This window comes from Nipponia nippon, unplaced genomic scaffold, assembly GCF_047370975.1.
Source record: "Nipponia nippon isolate SJK-2023a ecotype South Korea unplaced genomic scaffold, ASM4737097v1 scaffold_2, whole genome shotgun sequence".
Taxonomy (NCBI): Eukaryota; Metazoa; Chordata; class Aves; order Pelecaniformes; family Threskiornithidae; genus Nipponia; species Nipponia nippon.
Window position 1 is genome coordinate 53,874,352 of NW_028262336.1, and position 23,669 is coordinate 53,898,020.

At 36.6% G+C, this 23,669-nt stretch overlaps 1 protein-coding gene across 3 annotated transcripts in view; it reads left to right on the top strand.

The window, feature by feature from the left end:
- The window catches only part of NLGN4X (neuroligin 4 X-linked), a 183,767-nt gene extending 165,121 nt beyond the window's left edge, over nucleotides 1-18,646 (top strand). For all 3 annotated transcript variants that reach the window (XM_087758100.1, XM_009466590.2, XM_009466592.2), the window contains 3 exons: nucleotides 4,205-4,390; nucleotides 6,270-7,059; nucleotides 14,756-18,646. In XM_087758100.1, the coding sequence (XP_087614226.1) occupies nucleotides 4,205-4,390; nucleotides 6,270-7,059; nucleotides 14,756-15,605 (1,826 nt within the window). In that variant the 3' untranslated portion in view covers nucleotides 15,606-18,646. The remainder of the gene's footprint in view (nucleotides 1-4,204; nucleotides 4,391-6,269; nucleotides 7,060-14,755) is intronic.
- Nucleotides 18,647-23,669: the final 5,023 nt, after the last annotated feature.

Genomic DNA, 23,669 nt, shown 5'->3' on the forward strand with positions numbered 1-23,669 from the left:
AAGTGGGATCTAAAGGAGATCTGTGTGTAGCTTTGTGTCTTCACTGCATTATCAAAACTGTGCAAGTGACAGCATGTAGCTTATGAGTCCATCCATTTTTAGAGGCTGTGGAAAAGGAAAATTCCAATAAGTTCCATTTGTAGTCTTCTTCCTCCTTGACTGTAGCTAATCTAGTAGGTTAAAACTAAAGCATTCATCTAGAATGCTTCCCTTAACAGAATCAGAGAAAAATAAATAAAACTGTTACTTCAGAAACCTCAATCTAAAGAAGCATTACTTTTCTCTACATGAAAGGATGTAGAAAAAATGACATGCAAGATTAATTACAAGTAATACAGCAAGACAAATCAAGAATACTTTATGTTTCCTCTTATGAAATGATGCATTTTTACTTATTTTTAAAGAATAAACTGTCATATGGAAAAGCTGCTCAATTCATGTGGTTTAAATCAAATCAGTATCAAAGCAGTTTATTAATTTATTAATGACATGTAACTAACCAGCAGTCAGTGAGCTATACTTTCAGGATCAACATCAGCAGTACAAAAGATAACCTACAATACTAGACACTTAAGAAAGGTTAGTAAACAGTTGCTAATTTCTAAACACCCTTCTATAACTAATCTCAAAAAGTTCTAATTACACACACAAACACACAGACCTAGGTGTGCTCTGAGCCACACCCAGGCTGCGTGGGTCAGTAGCAGCCCCATCAGGGGGAATGGAAGTTCTCCCATTCTCCATGTGGGACATATGGCTGCTCCAGCATCAGGTAAGCTCCTGCCACTCTCATGCACTCACCAACCCACACTGGGAAAAAAACACCCTATGAGGCCCCACACACACACACCAAGGGGGTCCCTGTGTGCCAGCCCACATGGACAGCCCCCGGCTGGGTACAGGCATCCCACAGGAGGGTGCTCTGTTCAGGCTGGAGGGAGCTTGCGATGTCAGTGGCCACTTCTTGCAATGTCAAACCGTGTCCAGCTGCTGTCTTCTTCCCACCTCCCTCTGTCTACTTTTTGCCATGCGTCTTTTGCCCTTCTTTTCAAGCTGACCTTTGCCTCCGAAGACTCTAATTGCCTGGTTACTACTCAGTCCAGCTGGTGGTCATCTTTTGCTCTGGCACAATAGGTTTGGACCAAACGTCCCCTGAGACAATTCGGGATATTTCACTCAACACAGATGGGATGCACTCACATTCCTGTTTTTCAGCTGTTGCTGTCCATGGCATTTTGCAGTGGGAGAGCCATGTTGTCACTCTTCCAAATCACTATTTAAGGAAAGATAGATTTGTGAAGTCAAGAACTGAATATTACTGTTAATGTGGGAAAAAAAAAAAGTCTTTGTTTTCCATATTCAACTATTGCCATTCCTTTCTCTGTTGCATTAGGTTAGTGACAAGAATTTCCAGGTTCTGTCAAAACCCCAACCTAAGGATTTTCAGATCACAGAATGCCCTTCAAATCATGCCAAACTGTAAAATAGGAAATATTCTTAACTGCACTTAAAAACATATACATAAATGGGACAGAGTATAAATCCCCATCTCAGAAAAAAAGCTGCATTCTTGTTTGTTCAAGATTTTAGGGTGACACATGAAGATGCTGTTCTGAAATTTTCACAGTGGTCACAGAAAAAAAAAAAAAAAAGAAATTTCTTTTGTGTATTTCTGGACAAATACTTAGTCCCTGCCTGAATTTCTTGAAATGGCTTTGAACAAATATTTTGATCTAGTATTCAGAGCATGAAAGAAAATATATCCTCATCAAGAAAAGACAGATTTATGAATACAGTTTATGTCATGTGGGCCTGACACTTTGCCATGATGATTATTTTTTAAATTAAGAAAATTTGTTCTTGCAATTAATGAGAATCATCAGAGAACTGTGGAAACAACAAAAAAAAAATCTTCATTTGTCTAACATCAGATATTCACTGACAGCAGTTTTACTCAGTCAGATTTTCCACATTTACATTTGGAAAGAATTCAAAATCACAAAGATCAACCAGCTTTAGCATGATGCTGCTAGAAGAGCTAAAATGTATTTAGGCTCTGAATACTAACTACCGTGCTGCTTTAAAGGTTACAACAGTCACTTTCTCCCAGGGAGGTCATAGTTCTGATTGAATAAAGGCTTAATTATAGAATATTATAGAACATTGCAGTGAGCTGCAGCAACAAAGCCAGCAAGTGGGTTATTCTTTCTTTGACAATCCTAAAAAGATAATAAAGGCATGTGAAAATGAGAAAAACACATCTGTTAAAAAAATTGAGGCAATTATGGATTAATAGTTTGTTTGTTTTTTCCCTATTGGTATAGAAGAGAAAAAGATGTTACTGCTATTCTAACCACTGTGCTTGCCATTATTAGAGACGTTTTTATCAGAAAACCGTATCAAATACTATTTAGCAATAAGGATATGATTCTTACTACTGCAATTGAAGCAACTGCTTTGTGAAGAATACAGGGATGCATCAGACACTTGCTGACATTAAATAACTATTAATAATTACTAATTAAATATGAAAAATATTCTTTTGGGTGCAAGGTAATACATTCCATTCAATCATGCCTAGCATTGCATGCAGAAATTTATGCCACCATAATATAGGCCATATAGAATTCCATATTTAGAGTTTAGTCGTTGTACGATCTTGCTTTTAAACCTTGAGGCTGGATTTTCCATCTCCTTGTAGGAATTTTACCATAGAAAACATTAAGGAAATACAGGTATGAATGTCCGACATATAATTTCTTCTTCTTTTCTCTTGCCTTTCCTTCTCTTCTGCTTCCTCCATATTGTGAATCCCTTCCACCCTGTGAATTTTCATTCTGCCTATCACTGAAAAAATAACTACAGCCGATGCAAAGTGATCTGTTCCCCTTTGCCAAAGCAAGTGAAATGTACTGCAAGGCCTTGTTTTCCCTAGGGACCTCAGGCTTCCCTTGCAGTCGTTCCTAGAAGCATGAAAGTCTTGTCACACCAGGCTAAGGTGGCTCAAGATTATAGACTGTCTCATCTCAAACTGCTCCAGGACTACAGATCTCCTGAGTCCTGGGGCCCTCTTCTGGCAAATTTGTCTGAACTGATAATTAGCTTGGAAACACCAGCCAAGTGATTTCTTTGTTTTGTCTTGATGAGCAGCTGTCAGCGGTGCCTAAATCAGCAACGTCCATCTGAAAACTTCCATTTGCTATAAGGTATTTCTAATAGACTTCTGACTTCCAGTTGTCTGACAGGAAAAGGTCTGTGGGAGTTAAAAAGAGGAGTGTGAGTACATGGCTTGATGTGGTAATTTGGACATAGCACAAGGTCTTAACTGTGAATGATAGGCAGCATGGATAACTGTAATGTTTCACCTTAGCTGGTTTCAGAAAAACAAAATTAATCTCAGTCCTAGTCTTTCTGTGATTTTGTTCTCAGTTGCAAGACAAGCAGCAATTGTGTCATGCTTTGTTTCTAAAATCTGATAACCACAGTACAGGAACAAAAAATAGCAGTGCAGCTTTCTCTGCAATTTCCAAGGAAAGACACAAAACCCGATTTGTTCAGACAAAATCTCTGAGACAAGGACTGAATTGCTGAGGATTTACCTGCTATCTTCCTAATAAATATCCTCTCTGAAATTGGAGTGTAATTTTTTCCTAGGCCTTTTTCCTGTTCCTTTTACTATTTTCTTCATCCTTCTTTTTCTGTTTCTGAGTATGTCTATCCATATCACAAGTACAATAATTTAAAGAACTATGTAGTTCAGGACAATTTTTGTCCATGGTAAGAAGCATTTAAATTAATGTGTTTAAGAGCCTTATTATCAGTGAAAGACTGGGTATCTCACTGCTTCTTTGCACAAAAATGATGTCCTAGCTTTTTGTACCTTAATCACATACAGTTATCAAATGTTTAAAATCTTCAGTCTGTATTGTTGCATTGATATAGAATTATTTCAAAAAGGAAATAATGATTTTTCACAAACGTGACCTCTGCAGTAGGGAAAAAACAAAGCAAAACCAAACAGCATACAGAATGAGTTCCACTGCCTGCACTGGAGACATTTAACTAGGATTGTGACCTTTGAAAAAAAGAAGAAAAAAGAAAAGCCCAGAAGATGAAAAGATGGGAAGATGTGTTGTGAATATGTGGATACCCTGTAGCTAACTCTGTATCTGGTGAACTAAAATTATCTTTTTTTGCCTTCTAGGTTTTTTAAGTACTGGGGACCAAGCTGCAAAAGGCAATTATGGATTGCTTGACCAAATCCAAGCTTTACGTTGGATTGAAGAAAATATTGGATCTTTCGGAGGAGACCCAAAAAGAGTTACTATTTTTGGATCTGGGGCAGGAGCTTCCTGTGTCAGTCTCCTGACACTCTCTCACTATTCAGAAGGTAACAATCTTCTGAGCAAAGCACATTTTTTTAAAACATGATAGTGTAACAAAAATGGCCATATAAGGTAGGCTGAATTAGAATTACATGAGGTCTGTAATTTTGTAAAATACCTACTAGCTAGTATTCTGGATTTATATTAGTAAACATAAATATTTTTATATGAAAAATTTAATGCTATTATAGCAGAAATTTCATGCAAGAATTGCCATGGGCAATATACTTTTTCTAGCTTTATCAACAGTCTCCACTGGCTCTTCTATCAAAGAATTTGCCCTAATTAAAATGGAAAAGGGCAATGACCTTTTCCATTTTTTACACACTCTTGTCTGCACTTCCAACATGTATTTAGATGTTTTCCTTACTTAATAATAACGTAACTTAACCTTATTTAAAAATGCATTTAACTCCCCACAAGTACTGTGTGATCCCACACAGAGTTCTTAAGATTTTGGTAAGTGTTTGAGCCATGGGATTTCTACCCTCAACACCTCCCCCCAAAAAAAACCAACCAAACAAACAAAAAAAACCCAAACCCCAACAACAACCAAAAAAATCAAACAAGAATATACAGCACCAGTACTGAACCATAAATATTCCTGGTGATAAGACCAAATCTACAAAGAGTTTATAAAAGAAGACAAGAACAAAATATCTGTTGTATTTATAAGTCCATGCTACTTCTATCACATAAAACCAGACAGAAATCTATGGCAGAAGGCTAAGTCCTAGCAAACACTTGTAGCAAGGCTGCTGGTAAATACAACCTATTTGGAAATACATTGAATTATGCCTGACAGTTTAGTCTATTGATACAAATACGGTGCAGTGAATAACTGTTGAGTAAGCCATGCCAAAATCAAGCAGATGGAACCATGAAAAACTTAACTAATCACATCACTGAAATTTTGTAGCATGTGCAGTAAGTAATCATCACAAAGGTATATCAACCACAGACAGTTTTTCCCATAAATGTTTCAAGGTCTTTAAATGTTTTTGTAGCTCTTGCTGCCTTGGACATTTCAAGAGCTTGACAGTAGAAATCATGTGCAGAAGAGGCCCAGGCATTTTAATTTAAGTATAAAATAGGTCATTTTAGTGATTTTACCAGGAAAAAAAAGATGGGACAGATTCACCAGTAAGCTCCAGTTGCTTTTCAGTGCTTTGGTGGCACAAAGAAACTCTTTAGACTGGGTCTTTCAGCTCCGTTTATGTTAGTAAATATGAAACAAGCAGAAAGAACTATTGAATCTCATCTTACTCTCTTCCAAAAAATGTAAATATATTTTAATTCAACATATAGGCAAGGGCTAACACACACACACACAAATTAAGATGATAAAGAAAAAAATATGTTAGAGTAGAAAACTCAAGCCTATTAAATTGTTTTTTTTCAAATTATGTGATGCATGGCTTCTGTGAAGGAAATGAGAGTGTGTAATTTTCATTTGACCTTTAAACTACTGAAAAGCACATTTATGAGCGTCATTTACCTGGTGAAGAGGATATGATCGCTTGTAGCTGCCACTCCTTTAAAGAAATTTTACAGAACTACCACTGTGCTAAAGCCAGGGAACTCCCATTAAAGATGCAAGAAAACTGCAGTACAAGCATGAGTTTTGTTCTTGAAACAGTAACCTGAATCCTTCATGCTTTATGTGTGTGAACATCAAGAACAAGAGAGATTTTAATTAGTAGCCTATTAGAGATGCTGTAAAAAGGAAGCAGTGAGTAGAATATATGGAAAATGAACTGAAATTTAAGTATATGCATCCTTTTGTTATTGTATAATCAAAGCTTTCTTTCCTTAGAGAAAGCTGCTTTTTTTTTTTTTTTTAATATATAATTGGATTTGCATTTAAACAATTTGCACCTGCAGGTTTGTTCCAAAAGGCAATCATACAGAGTGGAACAGCCCTGTCCAGCTGGGCAGTGAACTACCAGCCTGCCAAGTACACTCGGATATTGGCAGATAAAGTGGGCTGCGACATGCTGGATACCACTGATTTGGTTGAATGTCTTCGGAATAAGAATTACAAAGAACTCATTCAACAGACCATCACTCCAGCCACATACCACATTGCCTTTGGGCCTGTGATAGATGGAGATGTGATTCCAGATGACCCTCAGATTCTCATGGAGCAAGGGGAATTCCTTAACTATGATATAATGTTGGGCGTGAATCAAGGGGAAGGTTTAAAATTTGTGGACGGCATTGTAGACAATGAAGATGGTGTTTCCCCTAATGATTTTGACTTCTCCGTCTCCAATTTTGTGGACAATCTGTATGGTTATCCAGAAGGGAAAGATACACTGCGAGAGACCATTAAATTCATGTACACTGACTGGGCAGACAAAGAAAACCCTGAAACAAGACGGAAGACCCTGGTCGCTCTTTTTACAGACCACCAGTGGGTTGCTCCAGCTGTTGCTACTGCTGACCTGCATGCTCAGTATGGATCTCCAACATATTTCTATGCATTTTATCACCATTGCCAAAGTGAAATGAAACCCAGCTGGGCTGATTCAGCTCATGGTGATGAAGTCCCTTATGTGTTTGGGATTCCTATGATTGGCCCCACAGAACTGTTCAACTGCAACTTTTCCAAGAATGATGTCATGCTCAGTGCAGTAGTTATGACATACTGGACTAATTTCGCCAAAACTGGGTAAGTTTGACCTCCAGCATTCTTTTTTGTTGATAACATACTTCTAAAATAGTCAGTATCCCATAGCAGTGGCTTCAAACCCTGATCTTGCAGCAGTTTTATAGCACTATTTACGTAAGAGAGAAGGTAACTGGGGCTTATTCATATTTAATAGATTTTTAATTAGTGTGTTCCCTCAAACTATTTTCTTTCAGTAGCTCAGTGAGAATAATAATGCACTGTATTTTTGTTTCAAAAAATAGGGCAATTATTAAAACAAAGCATGTCTCGGAGAAAAGGCAGCTCACTAAGATACTGAAAAATCAGAGGCAACGTCTGCTACGTAAAGAAGGAACTGTCAGGCAGATAGCACTTATCTGCTGCAAAAGAAAGGAAGTTATTGTTTTTAGTGACCTTCACAGGGATGGGGACTCAGGGAGGTATTGGAACAGAAAGGCAGACACTGGAAAAATTTTTCCCTTTGAGAGCTATAATGGCAATAATAAGTACTTGACTGGAATGAAGAAGAGACTCAGATATAAATTTTGCTTTGAGAAGGTTAAAAATTTAAATTAATTCTGCTTACAAAACAAAATAAAGACATCAATGTTTTGCTGAAATAGAGTTGTAAACATCAAGGAAAGAACCCTCAAAGCAGCTTCATCTGTGAGTGCTATTAATAATTTCTGTCCTCTTCCTGTAGCATTCCTTTAAAGAGCACTGCAGTGTTTTACTTGAGCAGCAAGGTCTTTTTCGTTAACCTTGAGTCTTTGGTATTGAATTAAAACAAAGATACTTATGGCACAAAGGGGCTGTAAATCTTTCCAATGAATGTTTACTGGCAGGGTTGGGCTCTGGAAACTGCAGCTTTACTGCACTGCAGTGAATGGTATGCAGCGATATAAGAAAAATTCAGAGATACCTAGTGTGAAACACTCAGAAGCTTCGGCAGGTCTTGCAGCCTTTAATGAATCCAAATGACATTCAAGGGAGAGATATTTTGCAGTCTTAACAAAAACCTTGAGCATGAATTGAGTAAAAACCAAATGCTTCAGGTTAATTTAAAAGGCAAAAAGAAAGCTTCTGTTGCACTGCATTTTAGATAAACAGGTACTTTTGCATGCAGAAATCCCACAGTACTGTAACAGTAGTGAAAGAACTGTGGAATATTTAGATGTGTTTGGCAACAAGAAGTCATCAGTGCTGGGATGGACAAACCTCAGGATGAAAGCTTAGTTTATGGACAGAGAATGCCGCACACTGGCTGTACCGCACACTCAGAAAGATGATCATACTATCAGTCTGTCTTTATTTTTATAGATGAAGTGTCACATATACATAGAGGACTTCAGATCCTCACAAATATACATAATTGGAATTATTATGGAGATACAAGATCTCCACAGTCTCACTATTATTTACAATTACTTTATGACTATTCCCTGTAGTCATATATAAGCAATTTTTTGAGGCTGACAGGAGCTTCTCACAGCCCCAGCTGCCACCGTTACTCATAATTGCAAGCACTTTCCAGCTGTTGCTACTTGAAAGCTAATTTCAGCAGGCTATGCATGCCATCACCCAGTTCTCTGGTTATGAACCCATTGTCGTATTACACCTAAAGGCACGACAGGTGCTTTGGGAGAGCCATTAGTCATTTCTGAAACTTCACCACTGCTGATGAGAGAGAAGTGGTGTATATCTTCTGTTACAAACTTGCCCCTTTATAGGTAGTCTGAAAGATGTGTCATTAAAAATGACCTCTGGCTGTAAAATTTCAGTTTTCACAAAGAAAAGAAAAGACCAACCCAAGATGCATTACTGTTTTTTTTTCTTCCTTTATATGAACAATGATTAATTGTTTTGGATAGTACAAGAGAATATTTGGAAGAAAATAATATTTTAACATTACATTTGCTCTGCACCTCTGTGTGCAGGCACCTCGGTGCCTCCAATGGAAAAGGGAAGGTTGTAACACCTCAAGCCTAGAGCAACAGGGGACATATCTGGGTAACTGTTCTCCTCTCTACCCTCCCACATGCAGTCTAGAATCCATGTGCCCACTCAGGTCCTCCAACTCTCAAAAAGATTGATATCGTTCAAGACTCTGTTGTTGGGGGCTTTGTTTTGAGGTTTTTTTTCCACCCTTTTTTTTAATTGGTCATTCCCATCCTTATTCTGATAGAACTTGCCTTTCTTTGTGTTTGTGCCCATGGCAACACATATGAAAAAAATCTGTTAACTGCAAGATTTTATTATTCCACGTTTCCCTGTAGAAGAGCCTTGAACATTAGAACTGCAGATTTATTTATTTAATTTTAATGTCTCTCAGACTTTTCCAGTCTTGGTGACTCTCCCACAGAGGTTGCATCCAGGTTCTTATTGTATAATTGCAGCTCAGGTGGTACACCGTTCTGATGGACTGTGCTGGACTTTTAACTGACATGCCACCTGCTGCTAAAAAACACACATTGTTTAATGGGCCTACTGCCAAGGCTGGGTTTGGAGGGCAGGTCAATCCTGTAAAATCACTAGGTGTCAAAGACACAGCACAAGGCACAGCGCTTTTATTGTGTTCTACTTTGAAATCAGTTACTGAGGCTAGCAAACAGGAGGTGACAATTAAAGTTTCATGGCAAAAGGACCATGCTTGAAATGAATACCTGGAAGCTGCATTTTACTAATCCTCCATTTTCTACCTTTATGACTTTTTTTTTTTTTTTGCATTAACAGTCATTTTGGCCTTTTCAAAACTATGTTTCTAACATGCCTCAGAAATAGGAGAGCAATTTGTTACAGAGTAGGTGTGAGAAACTACATTCGGGATACAAAAATGACATGAAAATATGTTTTTTGATTCCACTATGTGCAAAATTATATGTGAGAGCTTCATTAAAAGGTACACTTAAAGCTTCAGTCTGCTGCCAGTAGTACTATCCTAACTGTAATGGCAATGTTATATGCTCAAATATAGTTAGGGCCATGTTACATCCTTCGCAGATACATCAGCAGGGGGAGAGTGAACGACATGAGGGGATGTGTGCCAGTCCTTCACAGATACTCTGCCAGCTACACTCTTGTGAAGAAGGATTTGAAATTTCATAGAGTAGATTTGAAGCCATGCTCTCATTAGAGGCATCTAATGAGGGTTTCTAAATTACCTAAAATTTCTAACTTACCTAAAATTTCTAAATTACCTAAAATAAAATTCTAAATTTCTAAATTAGAGGGTTTCTAAAAATTACCCTCATTTGAGGAGTTACAATACTCTGTTTTTACTCCCATTCATCCAGCTCTACCTAGATTGGTGATAAAGGCCTAAAGGATGTATCCTTGTTTTCTTTGTAATTCAGATAAATACTCCTAAATTATTTTACTACCATTGATTCTGAAGCAAGAACCTAACTGAGTTATTAAGGATGTCTACGTTTTATATTCAGTTTGGCTTTCTAATGGAAGACACAATTAAACTTACAAAGATTAAAGTGTATTTTCAAGTCAATTCTCTGTGAACTCCTTTATGAGGCTATTGCATTTCTTCTTGATGTTTTTGTCTGAAGAAATAACTGTCTCCAGTAGCCAATCTGTGTTAGTCAAACAAAAGAGTTTGTCTTCCTTAGTTGTTATAATAGTTGCCTGGGAACATGGCAACAGTGGGACCTGGTGATAAGTGAGAAAAGGAGGTAAGGAAAAATATGCTTGTGTACCAATGTTTCAGGCAGGAATGGCTGTACCATTATTAATATTGTGACAACATGAAAAATCGGTGGAAGCATGAAGAAATGCCACAGTTTCTCTCTCTCTCTCTCTTTTTTTTTTTTCCTCCATATGGAGAAAAGAGGACTACTGAAAGAAAATAAATGATCAAGGGGCCTATCAGTGTCTTGGAGACAGACAGCATGTAACTGTTAAGACGTTTTTATCTTCAATGAAGTTAGAGAACGACACAATAGAATAAAACACTTTAAGTGCATTAACGTAACTGTTCCATTGTCCTGAGTGACAGTTAATGCTGTTGCAGAAGTAGTTAAAAGATGAATGATATTTCAACATGCTATATGGAATTCAGGATAACAGAAAACTTCTTAAGATTCCCCATCATTCTTCCCATGCCAATATCACCAGATATGAAATACTCAGTTCCTTCATTTGCCCTCCAGGTCAGCTACTAATTCACCTTGTGAACAGGAGTGTGTGTTACTCTTCAGTGAGCATCCATTGCAGACACATTTACTTTACATCACCTGAGAAAAAAATCAGTAAACAGCAACATGTTGAATTGAGCAAAATCAGTGCAGGCTGAAAGTGGGGGAAAAAAGTGATAAGTGAAATCAGATTATTCTGCACATTAATTAAAAAAATACCTTAGGTAAGACAAGAAAGACTATCATATGGTCTTCTATCATATGGAAGACAAGTTCAGGCATTTCATGATGGGGGCGTTTTTTGATGGAGAAACTGTTTAAATTGAATTCTAGAGGTGGTGAAAATAAATAATCAGAGAGCAAAATTAATGACAATAATAATCAATTTTGTTCTAGCAATAGGATGAAGAAAAAAAAAAAAAACCTCCCTGCCAACTAGTAGGATTGGAAAACAAGTTATCTAGTCCCTATAAGAGCCAGTAATGGAAGAAGTACGGAACTGAAAAGATATTATTCAGATTATATTTTTATCACCATGATTGCAGCGGGTTTTTACAGGAAGGTTTCCTAGCAGCCTTTTGTTCTGTAATTACACACTTGAGCCTCAAGAATGTCCAGAAACACAAAGGTGATGTGAGAAGCTAAAAAAAGGAAAAGGAAATTTGAAGTTAAAGTAACAGATCAAAAGTTTTGTCAAACAGCGGATTTGATAGGAGAAAAGTACATCTATATTTTATGCCTTCCTATAATACTGGAAAAATGTTCATAATATGATAAACTGCCTAACTTCCCAAGAAAAAGACTTAATATGTCATAAGTTGTAACCTTATGAATTTATGAATTGTCTCCAGTGTACATAGGAGGAGAGCCAAAGAAAGTAAAAATCCTCTTAGTTATATCCACTGAATGTTTTTGGTAAATTATCATTAGTCTGTAAAACCAAGATGCATGCATTATTAGATCGTCTATTTAGGACTGAACTTAGTTATTCCATTTTCTTTTGAAAAAAAAATATCATTTCAATATCTATCCTCCAAATTCAGAGAGAATATTCAGACCATTTATTTAATTATGAAGTGGTCAACCCTAGAGTTCATGCCAATGGTAGAGTTCTGTTACCCTCAGCAAAAAATATAACTTGTCTATAGGGTTGGCTGATTTTTTTTCTGTTCCTTGTTTCAATGGACAGCTTCATGCTCACACACAGCAGTGTAAACAAATCCTGAAATACAAGACTAGCTTCATGTAATGTAATCTTCTCTCTTGTGTTTGGAGGAGGCAGCAGCATAATTGCCTATTAACTAAATACAGTTAAAAGGGAGAGATGGAGGCAGAGAGTGGAGGAGAGGGAAAGGAATGGGAGGTTGGTATTTACTTGTTTTGTAAGCTGTTTGTAGGGGAAGGAAATGCCAATTTAAAAAATGTTTAGTTGCTAAAATCATCATCTGCTGTCATTTTTATAGGGCATTAAAAAAAAAAAAACAAACAAACGTGCATGTCCAGCTTGGCTCATTGAAATGAGTGCTCAGCTGCTTCATTTCCTGTACTGTGTATCAAGCGCAACTTGTTTACATGAGCTAGCTTAATTTATACGTCTTCTGCATGACCCTTCCCAGAGTCTTTTGTGCTGTGAGTCAGAACAGCAAGTGGGGAGAACACAAGATGGATTTTGTGCTGTAACTCTTGCAGGATTTTGAGTTTCTGACAAGAAAAATGCTTTGTATTTTGGTAATCTTGCTTATTTTTAATTTGCTTTGGAATTTATGTATTGAAACCCAAAGTACTGTAGTAGTAGATATATTGAATTGGGTCAATATCTTCTCCTCTGGATTTGCCAAATCTTTCAGTCTGTTCTTCAAGAACAAAAGAAATACTTTTATTTCCTTCTTGAACGCATGCTAGAATCCCCCAAAGTAGCAGCATACATCTGCTGCTGTACTGCTTGGAAGTGGATATTACTCCTCTAGCTTCAACTAGGGTAAACAATTACTAAGCAATTATCTTTTTCTTCGGAAATAACACAATTGGCTAACTATTATTACATAAAATGAAAAAAGATAGATAGATAGATAGATAGATAGATAGATAGATAGATAGATAGATAGATAAATGAAATAGCCACAGTTCTGGAACCCCTGGTTTATATCTTATTGTGATGGAAAAGATATGATACAGTATAATACAGAAAAAAAAAAAAACAACAAACCACTCAAAAAAACCTCAAACACCAAAAACCACAAGCATAAGTAAACAAAAGTACCAAAATTATATAGAAGAAGAATTCTTCCTTTCACTCAAAAAAGGTAAGATAAATTCTTTCAGGTAAACAGATGAATACCGGAATCATGAGATTATTAAAGTCAAATTACCAGTCTGGTTTAAGAACTAAGGAAGGAATAGCTCTTTATGAACAGCAAAGGACCGCTAAACTAGGCAATCATGTTCATGAGCTCTTGAAAATGGAAAAAGAAAAAATCTAAGATGCTTTAAAATCTGTAGCAGTGGGTCTTGGTATTCCTGTAGCATTGCATAATAGTATATTCGAAGAAAAGGAAAATATTAGAATGATTTTCACAGGAGATAAATTAATGCATATGGGAATGGGAAATTCTCAGAGTAATGCAGAGAAAATGAATCATGTACTCTCAGTATAATATAGCACAAAGTCCCAGAAAATATGCTTTGCTGCAAAACAGGATTCAAACTCATGCGCAACAAAATATTAAACTCAGTATTAGTAATTTTAAATTTCTGTATTTTTTTCATGCCAAGAGGAAGGTGTAAAAAAATTATAAGGATACATAGACATTAACCACATTTACATGCTTTTTGTGCCATTGGTTTGTCTTTATTCTGAATCTATAAGAAGAAAAGAAAAAAGAAAAGATGGGAAAAGCATAATTTCAATTAAATATTTGGGTTACCAATTTTGAAATTATCTCTGAGTAGTGTCCTACTCTTATCTCTACTACTACTGAACTATTATAAAACTTGTTGATCTCAGCTGATATATTTCTCATCCCTACAAACTGGGACAGAATTAAGGCTCACTGTCCTATGGCCATTCAACATAGTTATTTAGTAGCAATGAGCACACGGAACTTTCAAATAGTAATCTCCAAATGCAAATGATGGAAAGATTTGCGACATACAAAGACTTCAGAGGTTTTTCCCTATAGTAGATATCTGAACGAAGGGGGACTGAGAGCTCAGTAAAGGAACACAAAGGGAAATAGTTCCCAGTTACATGTGTTAGCCCTACTACTTCATGTTTTGAAGTTTTTTATATGATATACAAAACCAGTATAAATTCTTATGGTCACATGGACTTCCAACATTGCCATAGGGATTAGATATTCATATTTGCTACTTACAGCAGTTTTTACAGTAATTTTTCTTTCATTTATTTATTAACATCTGTTGTTACGTTTGGGAGGGGTTTTTAACTTCTGTTTTTAGGTTATGTTAATTATTGGATAAACCATTAACTAAAACATGGAGATTTTTTTGGGTTTTGGGTTTTGTTTTTGTTTTTTTAATGACTATAATATTGCCTGTTTTTATTTTTGTAGAGATCCAAACCAGCCTGTTCCACAGGACACAAAGTTCATCCACACAAAACCCAACCGCTTTGAAGAAGTGGCCTGGTCCAAATACAATCCTAAAGACCAGCTTTATCTGCATATTGGCCTGAAACCCCGAGTTCGTGATCACTACCGAGCAACAAAAGTTGCTTTCTGGTTGGAGCTTGTACCACACCTTCACAACCTGAATGAAATATTTCAGTATGTTTCCACAACAACTAAAGTCCCCCCTCCTGACATGACATCATTTCCTTATGTGACAAGACGTTCTCCTGGTAAATTGTGGCCAGCCACCAAACGCCCAGCAATGACACCTGCCAACAATCCCAAACATTCAAAAGACACCCATAAAACAGCTCCAGAGGATACGACAGTTCTGATAGAAAACAAGAGAGATTACTCCACGGAGCTGAGCGTCACCATTGCTGTGGGGGCGTCCTTGCTGTTCCTCAATATTTTAGCTTTTGCTGCATTATATTACAAGAAGGACAAGAGGCGTCATGAGACTCACAGGCGCCCTAGCCCCCAGAGAAACACAACCAATGATATCGCACACATACAAAACGAAGAGATTATGTCATTGCAGATGAAACAGCTAGAACATGACCATGAGTGTGAATCACTGCAGGCCCATGACACACTAAGACTAACCTGTCCACCTGACTACACGCTTACTTTGAGAAGGTCACCGGACGACATCCCACTAATGACACCCAACACCATAACCATGATTCCAAATACATTAACAGGAATGCAGCCTTTGCATACTTTCAACACCTTCAGTGGAGGACAAAACAGTACAAATTTGCCCCATGGACATTCGACTACTAGGGTATAGCTCAACCCTTCCCCCTCTACCCTCACAAGCCACTTGGAAGAAAGAAAAAACAAAAAAAAAAAACAAAAAAAAGAGGATAAAGTTGTAATACCATCCATTGAACACTTTGCCAAAATCTAAAGTAAAAACAAGTAAAGAGAAGGACAGTCATTATTTTCTTACTGATCCTTCCCACAGAAACTCTCTGATGTTAAAGATCGACTACAAACCCTGTGAAATGTGAAAAGTGTATATTGCTGTTACGATACTGCTTTAAGATCTCAGCCACTTTGATTGAAAGTTGAGGCCAGAAGAAGTCACTTAAGATGGTGTTTTGAGTGTAACAAGCAAAGCAGAGTCTTCTGGAACACAGAGCCAGTGACTGTACAGGTGTTTTGGTTTGGTTTGTTTTTTTTTTTAATAAATAAAATAATAAAAAAAAATCTTTATGTGCCATACCATGAATGGCCCTTGTTAAAGACGTCACCATGGGCTTTTACCCAACATATGAAGCTGTAATCCAGATGGGGGAAATAGAATTTTATTATTAAAAACAAAAATGAAAAAAAAAAGAGGAGGACTGACTATGCAGTAAAATACGTATAGTTCTGTGCAAAGAGATGACTTGCCAGCCTGAACTATATTTAAAGAAACTTTGTAAAAATGTACATAGCTGTGAGTTTAAAAACAAAAAAAAAAGCTTTTATTGATGTTTTCAGTTTGAAAAGAGCTTTTAGAAAGATTGTGCATTCAGTTGTGACCTATGTGTATATACATTAGTCATATCACCTCTGTTTCCTCCAAGCTCAAAGGAGGAGTTTCTTCTTAATTACTAGTGGTAAACAAAAAACATGAGTTTTTTCTAACATGTTTCATTTATATGAGGCCATGGTGTCATGCAGAGGATACAGCTGTCTGTGTGACCTGCATATTTTCTCTTACAGGTTACACTAGTGCATGTTAAAGTATTCATAGGAGATTGTTGTTCTTTTCTGAAACTTTTTTTTTTTCTATAATTTAATTTTGTGTTAGCCTTTGTTAAATTGCAACACAGCAATGGATTGGAAAATGGAGAAAAAAAACACAAAAGAAAATAATTATTATTTTGAGCTTGTTGAACTGAACCAAGAAACATCCAATAATATATATTTAGAGTCCAGTTTGTAGTTCTTGGTTATTGTGATACATTAGGAAGAGTTTTGTGCCCTGACAAAAGCAAAGAAAGCCTGTGTTTTGGTCAGCCTTTTCTGAGGAAAGCTAGCTCTATACTCACCAGCACTTGCCGCAGAATCTCAGCTGAGAAAGCACCTTCTTAGCTTTGCTAAAAGAAATAAAACCACAATTTGAAACTGGGGAAATGGTGGGTTGGTTGGCTGGCTGTTTTTTAAAGTGTTCAGAAATGATCAGTGTGTAAAGAACTTCTCTGCCCAGTATCCTGTTTTGTACTTGAGAGCATACCTGTCAGAAAATACTTTTTTTGCTGATTTATTACACAGCAGTCCCATAGTCAGTGAGCATTACAGAGAGGGAAGCAGAGATATCGTCAGCTGTTCCACAACTGAATAAAACAGAAAATCCCAGAGAGCATCACTCTTAGCAAGAGCAAAATTCTTAGCTGATTATTCCCTTCTGCCCTTCCTTCACTAGGAAACCAGGGGCCAAGCAGAGCTATCAAACAAAGGAACTTAGCAGTTTGATTCAAACAACTGATTTGAATGTGAAAAGCTAGAAATAAGTTATTGCAGATGAAGATTGCTTTATATTTTGTCTTTGAAAGTTACTCCATCATCGAGAGTTAGTAACCAAAGATATTTGAACAAATTGGTCTGCATTTGGACATGATTATCGCAGATGTATTTTCTATCATTAATTCACAATTAAGCTGCATCAATATCATATGTCCCATAAGTATCTAACACAAGATGCCTTGTACCTCTTCTTGCTTTCTATGCTTTTTCTTTCCTAATAAAATATCTTGGAATAGTCACCCCTACAAATAAAATCAAAGATAAGGTGATTCACTGAGGTCTAGTCATCTGCACAACTCCTCGTTGTAGCAGGCAGTAAAACAGATTCTGAAGGAAAGAAATGATAAGAGAGTTAATGACATGATAAAAATGCAACATGAGGCTGATATAATCCTTTATCTGTAATAAATGTGCTATAAACAAGATCTGGATGCTCAGGTTGGAATGTGATGAAGCAAGAACCCCAAAGTACAACCAGTAGCAAATGGAAAACTGGATTTTTTTCACTGATCCATCACATAATGTTGATTAATGCTGACTCTATACCAGGCCATTTCCACCACCTATGTAATGCCTCAGCTGAGATGCAGCAGTTCATAACTCTTAAAAAAGGTAGAAAAAAAAGAAAAAAAAAAAAAGCAAAAAAAGAAAAAAAGGAAAAAAAAGGTAATGATGCTTGGCATCATAATCAGTTCGGTATGTTTGTAATGTGAGTTACAGTATTTGTTTAGTACTTCCAATTGTCTTCTGCTAGCAATATGTACAGTACTGTGTCAGGCTTGTGACATTTGGGTAAAAAAAAAAAAGTTCCTGTAAGTGAATGATTTTAGCTTTTAAAAGTAATTACAATCAAGTTGATTTCATAATTTGATACATCTGGACTGATGTATGATTTATAGAGGGAAGAGATTTATAGGGTCTTCATAGAATTCTATAACAATGATATCAAAATATACTTTGCAAACTGTAAAAGAAAAACAAAAGTACTTTCCCAGGCTTATATTCTTGACCTTAAGAGGCACGCAGGGTTTAATGGTTTCTTCTGTTATTGTTTTGCGATTTTGGTTTTTTGCCTTAAGTAATGATAGAAGATATATATGGCTGGACACATATGTATAAACTTTTCAGCAGCATTTTTAATAATAAAATATCACAGTATTTTCTATGCTTTGTGCAAAGAACTACGTGTTCATCCTTTTGTATAGAAAGTCTTTCAGAGGTGTGTTTTCTGCCCCATCTCCATTTCATTATCTAATGTAAACAATGCCTTGATACACAGTACAAAAATATTAAAGTAACAGGTTGCACTTTTAAGTTAGTGTTGAGTTTTCATGGCTTTTGTAGTTCTATAAGCCTGCCAGTAAAAGGAAAGAAACTCAGACAATAAAGATATAAGAGAGTAAGCTCCATATATTTATTACCTGTATGCACTGCAACTCCCATTGAAGCAATGGTTTAATTGTTCTGTTAGTATTTTCGGTAGCACTGAAAAAAAAGCTTAGGTAAGCAGCTTTCCATATTAGTGTATAGTTTAGCAGCTGAAAAATGTATTTTCCAAATTAGGGATCAAAATAATTCAGATAAATCTAATACATCCAGCCTCCACAAGTAAATATACTTTCATTTTATATTTAAAATTTAGATAAACAATGAGTTTTGTTAGGAAAAAATATGTAGGAGTAGCAATATAAGTTACTCATATATATTTAAGGGATTTACATATATTGCAGGTATGTTAATATCATTCTTCCTTCAAAAGCTGAGTAAGTAAATATTGTTTGTTCTTTTATGCTGTTAAATTCCATTTATCAACCAGGCTTCCTTTCACTGGAAAGGTACATAAACATTTTAGTAATTTGAGCTGGTTATTGTTTGCTCTCTGTAATTATTCTCGTGAGATCCCATCTGGACTACTACATTCAGCTCTGGGGCCTCCAACAAAAGAAGGACATGGACCTGTTGGAGCGAGTCCAGAGGAGGGCCATGAAGATGATCAGAGTGCTGAAGCACCTCTCCTATGAAGACAGGCTAAAAGAGTTTGGGTTGTTCAGCCTGGAGAAGAGAAGGCTCCAGGGAGACCTTATAGCAGCCTTCCAATACCTGAAGGGAGCCTACAAGGAAACTGGAGAGGGACATTTTACAAGGGCACATAGTGATAAGACAAGGGGTAATGGCTTTAAACTGAGAGTGTAGGTTTAGATTAGCTGTAAGGAAGAAGTTCTTCACTATGAGGGTGGTGGGGCACTGGAACAGGTTGCCCAGAGAAGTTGTGGATGCCCCATCCCTGGAAGTGTTCAGGCCAGGTTGGATGGGGCTCTGAGCAACCTGGTCTAGTGGAAGGTGTCCCTGCCTATGGCAGGGGGGTTGGAACCAGATGATCTTTAAGGTCCCTTCCAACCCAAACCATTCTTTAATTCTATGATATGATTCTGCTGAATAGAGGTACTAACAATAATGTTTGATGAATTTTGAGCATCCTATTGAAGAGTATTTGCAAAAAGCAAATTCTGAATGATTCGTATGAGATTTTTGATATGAAGAATCAAGCTTCTGAGATAGAAACATATTATGTGCCTACTGACCTAATCAAGCAGCTTGAATTTTGAATATTGAATTTGTATGTAAAGCTTTTGCAAATAAACTGCAGATTTAGAATTGTTCAGCAAGTATGTTTAATTACAGGTACACTTCAAAATTCCACAGCTTGCTCTTAATACACAAGAAAAAGGGTTACAATTGTGTCATTTCTGTGAATTGTTCACCTTAATTTGCTGGGTGAACTCAGTAAATGACTTTCTTTTCAGTTAATCAATTTCACATTAAAAAAAAAGAAAAGCTTCAGAAGTTTGTTCATGCTAACTAAATATTGTGTTGCTTTATTTCTTTACTGTCTGAAATATAAATCTGCAGATTAGTATGTTCCTATTTTGACTTTGCTAAGAGTATGAAAATTTAATGGTATTTAATATCACATAAAAATCATATGAAATAATACCATGACAACTATGTGCTTGTCTCAGATTTGTAGTTTTACATTTGTATTATTTAATTATTGTCAACTGTTTCTCGTATTTTCATCTACAGCTGTTTGACATCACAAACCTCATCAGCCTGAATCTCTCCAGAGGCCATTAGCAGCTGGTAAAAACTGGGATTTTCATCCCACTAGAAATTATGATATTATGTATTAAATATCATAATATGTTAAAATGCTTCTCAGCACCTCAAATTAGCCTGAAAAGCAAGATATTAACCTTTCATTAATGCAAATGAAAAATAAGGAAGGGGTTTGGAAATGTCTAAACATCTTGTTTGAGCTGTAGCATAATAAATAACATTTCACTTTGGGATGAAGTTTTGATTCAAACCATTTTGTTTGGTGTTCCACTGTGGCCACCAAGGTCTTCACTGTGTCTTCTAAAATTTTGTTTTAAGGAAATTATGCTTTCTCAGTCTTTTATAGCCCACCAGACTACTTTATCCAAATTTTACTGTCGTAAAGAAACCCAGATCACTCAGGGATGACATAGACACAATCCAGTCGCAAAGTCCAGACCAGAGAAAGAATTTTATCATAAATCAAGTGAACTGCAGCTCCCCTGAGACATAGTGGTAATTAAGGAGCATATGCATTAACACTCCAACAATTCAAATGTAAAATAAGCATGTAATAAATTAAGTACATTACATTTTTTCAAATTTGACAAATGTTTGCAATACCTGCATTTTCCCAACTTCATTTTCCACCCCTTCCCCACAAAGAATACCAAAACATTTTCAGCCAGTTCTAGTAATTTCTGGAATATCCATTTATGTAAATGAGAAATTAAATAGATGACATCTTTTTGTTTTCCCTCCTACATGAAGACCCTCAAGCACTGAAAGCATGAAAAGTTCTTCCTCTACTGCCTTTTATCAGGGATTATAGGTTATCCAGATGCTTCAGAGTAGTGCCATTCCCAAGAGTCCAGGTTTAAATGAAAGGTAAAAGCCAGATACAGAACTGGCATATATTGACTTTGACTTAGACTAGACAGCAGAGTTATATTTCTCTCCAACAGCCAAAGATATGGCACAAAAATAAAGTGAACTTTATCTATGTTTTATTTTAAAAATATTGCATTTCTGGAGACCACCTTCTCTTTTTCAGCTTTTGATGTCTGATGTCATGTTTTTTGCTGTACCTAACTCACAGCCCTCACTCATTTCGTGTTGTATCATATCTTTTATCACTATTTCATCAGAGAGGTACAGATATGTTTCTATGTGTTTTTTTTTCTGTCACAACAGTTAAGTTTGGCCCCAGATTTGTTCCATTCTGTACTGTATGGCTGTGAGAGAGCATTTTTCACCTGACATTTTCCTTGCTGCTTTGAGTGTTAAAAAAGTTCCACTGAAGGAGTATTTATATGACAGTATTCATCATCCTTGAAATGCATCAATCTCTATGGCTGTCTGCACTTTGTGCCAGCCCAACAGCTTTGGTTTGACATAGTGTATGTCTTAGTGGGACATAAGTGTATGTCTTAGTGGGAAGTGTCAGCTTGGAGCCAGGCTCTCCTGTTACTCTGCAGTTTATATTATTGTTATTATTCACTGTTGGCATTTGTCTCTTTTCTATATTGATCTTTAATCAAGGATAAATTAAATTAGTCTGTCATTCTATTCCACAGCAAGATTTCTCAAACCCTGAAAGGTCATTGTTCTTACTTCTTGTTTAGATACGGCTAATTACACTGTACCATCAAAACATAAAAACCTTACTAAGCCATTCATATTTCCCGATTCTCCCATGAGTGCAAACTAAGATGGGGCTGGCACAGTTAGCCTTGTATGACAAGAACTCACGGTATACTGCCTTCCACTTGGTGGGGACTTGTTTCACATATCTGGGGAAATAAATACAGTTATGTTTTCATGCATCAAAATTTCATTACATCATGTCAAAGGTAAGCAAGACCTAAGGTAAAATTAATAGAAACTGCCAATACTGAGGATCATGCTCTAGTATCCTGCACTGGTGGTTATTTCGTAAAGACAACAATTTGCAGGTCGATAGAGAGCAGCTGCATGAGTGGTTAATACACTTCACTCACTGGATATCTCACTTCAGAAGCTAGAGTGGAATTTGTGGATTTCAGGAAATGAAGATGATATTGCAAAAATATTTTTAATGGAGTTTGTGCTTTCAAGAATGCCTATAAGCAAAAAAAACTGCAGGAAGAATTGTTTAAAATAAATAGGAATCAAATGCAAATTGTTTCTAAATTAATTTGACAGGAAGAAATATGATATGATGTGATATGATATGACCTTAAAATAATGTGATGGATTTCTTCTGTGTGAAATGCCAATAGAAAAAAGGACAAGCATCTCAAAGGATACATTTTTACAGGGACTAGTCATATGAAATCACTGCAGATAATGAGATTATAATGGGACTTTGAATAGAGATATTGTGTCATAATGCTATACCATATGGATTTAGATATGTTGAACATAATCTACAGAGCTCATCTGGGTACTGAGAAATATAAAATTAGGTCCCAAGATGTCCTACTTTAGCCAGACAACAGTGCTGCCATGGTAGATAATACAGTAAGGTAAAATGTGCACTTGTGTCAGGGAATGACAAAAGAAACATTCAACTCATTTTATTCCAAGAAAGGCAAAGTGCCAGACTCAATAAATAGGCAATAATGATGGTACAAGCCAGGCACAGGTCCTGCCTGGAGAACCATCTTGCATGTAGAGGCCAACAAAGGGCTTATGATCCAAATCTGCTTTTTTCCTCACTTTCTTGGTGGGGAGGCGTGGAGAGCGAAGGTCCCTGGAATATGCTGTGTTCCAGTAACCACTGGCCCTCAAAAATCACTGACAGCTGATATATGTTAGAGGCCCTATAAGCTGGAGCTGGGACCAAGAAACAAGGAACAGGAACTGTTTGCTTATTACTGGCATTTTTTTCTCTTCTCAGTGAAGGAGAGTCAGGCAGAAGTAAAAGAAGAAGAGCAATGTGTTGCCAGCTTTCCCTAGTACTCAGGGAGCACCCGCCAAACTCCTTACTCAGTTTTCTGTAGGGATGTCAGCTGCAAATAGGCAATGGAGGCACTCAAGGAGCAATGGTCAGTGAGGGAGTTGCTGAAGATGCGACAACAGTCACTTGCTGAGTTGATTTGTGAGGCTTGAATGCCTCTCTCTCCCCCATTATAATGGGCTTATAAAAAAATTTCTATGCTACTACCCAGACTGTAGATTCTGCACCATTAATTTAGCAGAAACCCAGTAAGAATGTGGTTAAAAATTAATCAAATAAAAATTTTGTTACCAAAAATTA